At 39.7% G+C, this 9,188-nt stretch overlaps 1 protein-coding gene across 1 annotated transcript; it reads right to left on the minus strand.

Moving 5' to 3' along the window:
* Positions 1-4,606: 4,606 nt before the first annotated feature.
* LOC118477013 (uncharacterized) lies at positions 4,607-4,892 on the minus strand. Its single transcript, XM_035967526.1, has one exon. The coding sequence runs from the start codon at positions 4,890-4,892 to the stop codon at positions 4,656-4,658; it is 237 nt and encodes a 78-aa protein (XP_035823419.1). The 3' UTR covers positions 4,607-4,655.
* Positions 4,893-9,188: the final 4,296 nt, after the last annotated feature.

Consider the following 9,188-nt stretch of genomic DNA (forward strand, 5'->3'; position numbering starts at 1 on the left):
TTAGTTTCGTGTGTGTACTTAATTAGCTGATTTCACAATGTCTATTACACATGCATGTTTTGCATTTTATTACATGAATAGGAGGTCTTGTCTCAATATCGTGCGATGTTTGATGAAGCCGTGGCATGATACCAAGATGCACCGGAGCTAAACCAAGACAAAGACGCACCAGTACTGACCGATACAACCATTGAGAGGTCAAGGAAAATGAAGCAGAGTGATCGGGAAAGAGGTGACATCGAACTAAACAAGTTTCCTGACAAAACATATAAAATCTCAGATGTGAGCCTGAAAGGTCACACCTTAGCTCTAGAAGAGGCACTCCCTAATTTCTGGAATGGACTTGGGTTCTTAGTTAGAGATAATCTTGACATCACAATCCGACATTGAAGAGATGTGTCAGTTGATGTCAAGAATCAAATATGGAATAAGCTATTAACGAGGTTCGTTCTGCCTCGGGGTTCAGAAGAACTCGTGAAGTACTACATGATGAAGCAGCTTGCAATCCATTTCCGAAACTAGAGATCTGAGATGAATAAAAAGTTTGCAAAGAAAGGCCTAGATGCGACAAAAAATATAAAATCTCAGTAGGTCACTGGGCGGTATTTCTAGAGCAGAGAAGCAGCCCTGATTTCATATCTCTATGCGAGGCAAATTCGGAACTCTCTAAGAAGAACAAGTACCACCACCATTTATGCACAGGTAGTTACAAGCGTTCTAAATGGAGACAAGAAGATGCCAAGAAGAAGGCCGCAGGGTTACCGACGCTGTCCGAGCAACTTGGTGAAAGGATGACTAATGGGATCCGTGCTAGAAAACCAAGGGAAACTGAAGCTAGTGTATCTTTTGATGATCCAAATGTCGAAGAAGCGGCAAAAAACATATATGTAATGGCATCTAAGCAGAGCACAGTGGGAGAGAGACATCATAACGGCTGGTCTCGGTAACCCTGAGCATCCTGGTCGTGTATGAGGAATCTAGTCTAACGAACGATGGAAGGAAAGATTCAGACCACAGTGGGAAGGTCTGTACAAGAAACGTGATCGATACAAAGAAGAGTTGTCGAATTATTTTAACAAGGAGGCCAAGAAAGAGTTCAAAGACCTGATGTCTCAAATGCTATCAAATCCTCCTCCAAAATTGATCCACATTCTCTACAGCCATCAAGGGATCCACGACCATCAAAGAAATCTAAATTCCCTATACCAAAATTGGTGTCCACGTTCGATAAAAAGAAGAGTAAAGCTACAACTGCTGGCGCAACTCAATTTATGAAAGGGATTGCACAGGACCTCACGTCACATACTATTGATTTGGCCGAGTACGAGGAGTCTGCAAAAAAGGCTGAGGCAATGGCCGCAAAGATAAAGATCCCAACTAAGGCAGATTATAAAAATGTGCCTAAATATTTGTGCTGGGAAATTGAAGAAGGTCCCAGCTGGTAAAAGGATGCATGACTAGTACATGCGGGCATCATCAGTTGGCATTGACGCCATTAGTGTACATATACCAGACCATGCTTTTATTGGTTCGGACCAAAAGGCCTTTGTTGCATTTGAGGACATGTGGTTAATGATGAACCTTCAGAGACTCGACGTGCAACTTGTGACTGTGTTTGCACTGTAAGTGTCGCTCATACTTCCACATATATGTGTTATTATTAGTGAGTTGTATAATTTTTTAATATCTGACATGCACGTGTGACTTGTAGAATGCAACGTGATCAACATGAGATCCTTTACGGTACCAAGCCCGGTGCTAGTGCCGGTAAAAGGATTGGGCATCTCAACCCAATACTGATATGCAAGGAAAGCCACACTTTCAGAATCGGGAAATACAACGAAGAGTTAAAGGTAAAGACGGACGAAGAAGTTGAGGAGCGTCTAAAGATTATGAAGAAGGAGATTGAAACAAGTTTCGCCACCTACATAGCAAACACAATGATTCAATTTCAAGACAAGGAAGCCATAATGGCCCCGTACAACTTTAAGTAAGTGTGATTTTGCATAAATAAGATTAATAATTTCAATACACATGCATCAAAAATTTGCTTCGTACAGGGACCACTGGATATGCTTCCTCATTTATCCTAAGGTTGGAAAGGTGCTGGTGCTCGACTCCTTGAACTATGACCCTACGACCTATGCAAAATTCCTCAGTATCTTAGAGCTGTAAGCCTTTTCTATGCATGCATACTTATATCGATGACAATTTTAAAATAACATGGAGATTCTGTTTGAGATAACAGAGCATTTAGGTAATATAAGTGGAAAGGTGGAAAGTACGACACGTCCAAAAAATGCTTGCCACTAGACATCCATCTTCACTGGCCAGTAAGTATGTGAATTTATGAATACATACCATACACAATGTCGCAACTAAATAACCAATCTCCCATTATGTAGTGCCACAAGCAACCATAAGGATCGGTCCTATGTGGGTTCTATGCGTGCGAGTTCATGAGAATGAATGGACGATACATCACAAACCCTTGCAAGGTATTATTAGTAATAGTCATGTTTGTATTTATGTCATTAAAGATGCAAATGTGTTATCGAGTGTGAATAGATGATGTTTATAAACTTCCTTGACAGAAATTTCAAAAATAAAATCCAGAGAACTTGACCGAAGGTGCATTGTATGGAACAATTGAAGACCTATGCACATTCGTATTGAAAGAGGTCATTCTCGCTGAAGGGAAATGTCATGATGCTTGCAGTACATTAGCTATGCGAGAGTTTAGAATACTAACAGAAGTTAGTAGACTATCTCTTAGACGAGATAGTTATTAGAGCATAGGTGAAAATTTTTGATGTATAGAATGTGTGAAGCATATATGGTTGTAAACAAAAGACTTTGATGTATAGAATGTATGATAAAATGTAATTCCATGTTGCTTTCAATATGTGTGCGTGTGTGTAAATAAATATAAAAATCAGTTTTGTTTGAAAATTTCAAAAAAGTCGGGAAAACTTATACTGGCGAGAAATGTTAAGGAAACCGCCAGTGAAAATAACATTTCCACTCGCGGTTTTATTAAGCAAACCGCCCGTGAAATAACTTTTGCACTGGCGATTTCCACTCGCGGTTTTATTAAGCAAACCACAAGTGGAAATAACATTTCCACTAGCGGCTTTATTAAGCAAACCGCCTGGCGGCTTTATTAAGCAAACCGCTAGTGGAAATAAACTTCCACTGGCGGTTTACTTAATACAGCCGCTAGTGGAAATGCTATTTTCACTAGCCGCTGCAAAACAACCGCCAGTGAAAACGCCGATTTCCACTAGCCCGTAGCACGAGTGGCACTGGAAAACGCTAGTGCAAATAGCACTAAGACCGCCACTATAGAGCTTCTGTGTACTAGTGCAATCTGACCACTAAATATTTACTACAAGACTGATGTAAGCACCTACTAGCAAAAATACGTGCCTACCTACAAATAAGAAAGTAGTAGCATGTATATGTATCTCTAAATATATATAAACACGTCGACTATTTGGTTTACATTGCATCATCTCGGTGATAATAATATATGTATTATTATACACAAGGTGACAAATATTGATAGTCGTCAATGATATTGTTGCATAGTGGTTATCTAATAAATACTGGTTTTGATATAATAAATCAATGTGTTTTGATATAATCCATTGTGTGACGTTGTTATACATGTGATTGTCATCCGATTTCATGTATAGTGGAACATCTGGTTTTGTCCTTAGAACCGGGTGTGACTGTTTAGCGATGGTACTTACAACCACCATCTTTATAGGTTGCTAAAGGTCTTTATTTACATCTGTAGGATGCTGAAGGTGCATTTAGCAACCAACATAAAGTAGGTCTTTTGCTGATATTATTTGAGCACTGTGTGATGATGTCCAACTATATAATTGTTGTGTGACACGAACACGGTTCACATTCGGTTTGCCTTCTGAAACCAGGTGTGACAGTACCGTCTTGTATTGATTTTTAACGCACATATGAATATTGTGCCTACTTTTTGCGTTTTCACATTGTGGTTTGGTAGCAAGGGTGCATAATTATATATGGAGTATAGTTTTGGGAGACTTTATGAAATACTAACTTTCATGTGGTTTTTATGTAACTGTTGGTGAATTATATGGTATAAGCCCAAATAATACTCGTTATTAAAATTGGAATGCATCAAAGTGCCAAACATTGGACCGTAAGTAAGGAATTAGTCGTTACTATATATTGCATATGTACCTTGTCCATGTTTATTACTCGTGTGCTCGAAAGCGGTGGTCCATTGACGAGTGGATTGTATTGAAAATTGCGGCAACATTAATCGATGGAAGGGACAGTAGATACTACAAGTATTGGGAAGCATTGCCATAAGTGTGACATGTAGACCTTCAAGATTTCCCATAACATAATGGCCTTTAAAAAAGACTATAATATATAACCACATCTGTAGACAATCGATAATAAACACGAGACATATAATTATTTATTATTAAATATATTGATTAACACAATCACTCAAGTACAAGTAGAGCCATCACACACGTACATATTTTAAACTAGCCATGCAAGTAACTTTAGATATCACACTCGCTCGCATTATTGAAATCAAATTTGTGCGTAATCCATCAAGGCGTAATAAAATTGAAGGCTTGGCATTGTGGCACAATCTAGCCAATATATGGTGCTGGGTTAACCACAACAGCCTGACCATTGACGATGTCGTTGTAGATACAAACACGTACGGTACCATCTTGGAGTGGAGACGGGACCCCATCTGGAGGGAGTACTCGAACTTCGGTTATATTGGGATTATCTTGACGGATAATATTAACCGCATCTACAACGGGGTAGCCAACCAGATCAGGCCATGTTTGGGTCGTTATACCAAGCTTGACGACCTCCATCAATCAATCAGATAGTGTCCTTCTGAAACTGTTATAATTGCCAACAAGCATCAATAATCAAGGAAAACTAACATAGTGTAAACAAACACATTATTTTAAAAACATAACGGCATCGATCATATATATGGCATGCTTGAGCATATGATAGTAACACAAAGTAAATACCTACGTACCTGCAAAGAAGAAACTAGTAGCCTGTATAAGGAGAGAATACGAGATGGTAGGTGCTCTATGTATGTCTATGCATGTATATATATACACACGGTGACTATTTGGATTGCATGCATCCTCTCGGTGATAACAATGGATGTATTTTATGGACCCGTTCATATTGCTACCGATTTTAATACTCAGCTCGTCGATGATAACGGTGCATCCATTTTTCTTCTTTTACTTAGTAAACATCGTCGGCACATGTTGTGGTTAATTAACAGCATCATCTTCTCGATCTAATTGTGGATTGTGCTGCTCCTGCTTGTTATTAGCTGGCAGTACAGCCCTTTGTTTACACGGTACTAGCACAGTACGTACTTGGCTGGTACCAAAACGTTGGACGGAACCGAGTCACGCATGAAGGACGGAACAGTCAGCAGTCACCGCCATGGCATGCATGTCTGTTATCTGTAGCGCACGATGACATCAGAAGCGGAACCAACTTCTTTGCAAGGCAACGAACCAAAGGCACCATCTCCTATTTGTTTGGTTCAGTAATCAATAGCGTATTCCTTTTAGAGAGGCAGAAGAAAGGAGTGGAGGGATGAAGGCAACGAACCAATGAAGTCGCGTGGGCCGCGGGAACGAGATTGTAAATTTTCAACAGCTGTTCCGTTCGTGTAATCAACTGGTAAAAAATATTTGCACTAGATCCGCTTGTGTAGTAGCCTATGCATATTTAAGTCTATTTTATGTTTTCTTTTTCTCCTTTTCCTTTTATTGTGCAATGTGACATGTTTTTTATGTATCGTTACATGAATTTTTGAAAGTTTAAGTACCTACTCAGGATTTTTGTAGACTCTCCATCTTTCGGTACCATGTTATTATTCATTTGGCAATATTTGTAACACCATTTCTGCGAACACAATATTGACCTATCCCTTTTGGTTCGGGTTGATGATTAGTGATCGCCAACGGGTAGCACTCTAGAGTAGTCAGTGGACTAACTAGACTATGAGATTATGTATCTACAACCATGTCGGTCGCATTAGGGTGTGCAGGTGTGGAGCACAGGGGCGGTGGTCGATGACGAAGGTAAAAGTCATGTGGGTTCGTGCTGATGTATCGGGAGTGGTGAAAGACAAGCGATGTGACTTGACTTAGGGACCAGAGTCGCTAGGTGACCAACCGTGGTGGCTGACACCTGGGACACGCACTCGCGTTAGGACGTGGCGTAGCGGGCTGTGTTGCCGAGACAGTCTAGGACTAGCGCAACACATGTCCAATATGTGGGGGACACGCATGCGGTGCGATACTCACGAAGGTTTGGTGGTTGAGCCTCAAAACGAACATGCGCTACAGATGGCCGGGTTTGCCGAGTGTCGGTCTGGCAACACTCGAGTGCCAACGCCTGGTGCTCGGCAAAGTTAACGGGTTTGTAGACTCTCACTACCGGAATCCGGGCCTTTGCCGAGTGCCGGCGGCTTTGCCGAGTGCTTTTTATCGGGCACTCGGCAAAGAAGATTTTGCCGAGCGCCGCACTCGGCAAAGTCCTGCGCTCGGTGAAGAGCTTATTTACCGAGTGCACGACACTCGGCACAGCCAAGCACTCGGCAAAGACTGCTTTGCCGAGCGTCCAACACTCGGCAAAGATGGCTCTCGGCAAAGGGCCGTTAGCGGCCGTCTACAGCTGACGGCCATCAGTCTTTGCCGAGCGTCAAATATCTGGCACTCGGCAAAGAAAGTCTTTGCCGAGTGTCTTCTGTAGACACTCGGCAAAGCATATTTTTATTTTTTTTAATTTTGGTTACCAAACTTTTTGTGGTATGTTCCTACACTATGTAGACCTACATGTACCATTTTGGGACAGTTATAACAGTGTTTTCTATAGCTAGTAGATTTAGTTTGTTTATTTGAATTTCTTCGGAAAATTCAGATTTGAACTGCAGGTCACTCGAAACTTGGAAAACCGTGCATGCAAAAATGATATCCATGCTACTTAGCACAAGTTACGACCGATTTCAGGATCGGGCCGGAAACTTCGAGCACCATGCTCACTCAACATGACCATGAACTTGCCATCCAGGTGTTTAAAAATTGTATAAAACACAAACAGAGTCAGAAAATCATGAAACCTCTCCACATGTCATGATATCATATGTAGAGGCCGTGATAAAAATTTAAAAAAGTTTCAAAAAAGCTGTAACGCACTATGTGTACAAACCTAAGAGATCCATATTGAAACTCTATGATTTCATGTGTAGTTCTCTCAGGTTTCTACACATAATGTCTCACAACTTTCTCCAAACATTATAAATTTTTTTGTCACAGACTCTACATATGATATCATGACACGTGGACAAGTTTCATGATTTTCTAAGTTTCACTACACGACGGTTCACTTACAGCGACCTGCGGTTGGTTGCTAAAACGGCCTTCAGCGACCTACGGTTGGTCGCTAAAAACTTTTAGCGACCCATAAGGATGGTCGCTGTAAGTGCCATCGCTAAAGGCTTTAGCGACCGACATCTTTTTAGCAACCGACCGTCCGTTGCTAATATTGTATATTTAGCGACCAACCGTGGGTTGTTGTACTATAGATTTAGCAACCAATCATGAGTCGTTATACTATACATTTAGCAACCAACAGAAAGTTGCCCCTAGTTAAAGTCGTTAATAATGATAATATACCATTAATTAGCATTCAACAACTGTTATATATACAAAAGCATCACAAATCACCAATTTTTATACACATAATCACATAGATATACAAATTTAATTAGTATTGCACAATGATAGATCCACATCACATAAACCATCAACAAGCACCACAACAAAATCATTCACAAAACCTACACATGTTATTATGTTTTGCACATATTTGCAAACACTTTACAAAATCATTCACATAAGTACTAACACTTCAAGTGATTCGCAAAAGCCTTCACAAAAGCACTCCAACTTCTTGTATCCTCTTGTTTTAAGGCACAAGCTTGTAGGGGTTGTGATGTCGCCACTTACTTGATGCTAACAAGACATTTCCTTCACCAAAGCCATCTTCAACACTTCACCCATAAAAAATATCAATTCTCATTTTCAATTGCCTGTCTGCAAGACAAGTGATAATTGCAATAAGTAAATTATAATCTACATTTATATAATCTAGACTACCAAACAGCTACATATAGTAGATTATAATCTGGATTATATAATTTAGATTATAATCTAGATTATATAATCTAGATTATATAAACAAGAGCTTCCTAGCTTTTGCAGAGCTCTATCCTCCACAAGCCGGTCATGATACAACATTACACACTTAGGTAAATTTACAAAAGCTATTATAGAGTACTGAGTACTTACCTTATATTCATCAATTACATCTTGAGCAAAATCGATATCTGTATCTTTTTCCCTGAAACAACGCACCAACAGCAAGGTCAATCAGACTAATGCATACTAATTAAATAGTAAAGGCATATTCCTATTTCCTACAATAAAAAATTAACATACAAAGTACAAAATATATATCCAGAAAGATAAGATATATTATAATTTAACGAAGGGATTATTAAACATCATCTAATTCTTATATCTTTTAAATTATAGTCCAATTAAGAGCATGGATTGATGGACGACTATAAATGTTTGATAATTTAGAATAAAGGAATTTTTAAAATCACCGAATTCTTATACCCACTGGAATTCTAGCGGGTTAATGGACTAGTATATATAGTGTCAGTGTCTCCACCCAGAGTACAAGCAATATCCGTTTTCAGAAATTGTAAGGCATTAATATCACGAAAGGGGTACAGACGTACGGTGACCCAAACCTAACGCAAGTGCGGGCAAATCCTTGCAGTGGAAAAGCGCCCGTCTAGGATCAAATCTGAATAAAATGATTCAGTACCTGACGCGCATTGGTTAAAGGCCAAATCTAAAGGATGTGTCGGACCACTCAAATGCAACAGTGCAAAAAGGGTAAGGAGATGAATGAACAGCAAGAAAGAGGTTTGAAATAAAATCGTAAAAGGCGAATCTGAAAGCATGCTAGAATGCTAAAGCAGTGTTAAACGTCTAGCGTTCGGAAGAAATTGCCCCGGTGAAGACCATCGAATCAAATGGACTGAAACAGCTAAA

This window comes from Zea mays, chromosome 4, assembly GCF_902167145.1.
Source record: "Zea mays cultivar B73 chromosome 4, Zm-B73-REFERENCE-NAM-5.0, whole genome shotgun sequence".
NCBI lineage: Eukaryota > Viridiplantae > Streptophyta > Magnoliopsida > Poales > Poaceae > Zea > Zea mays.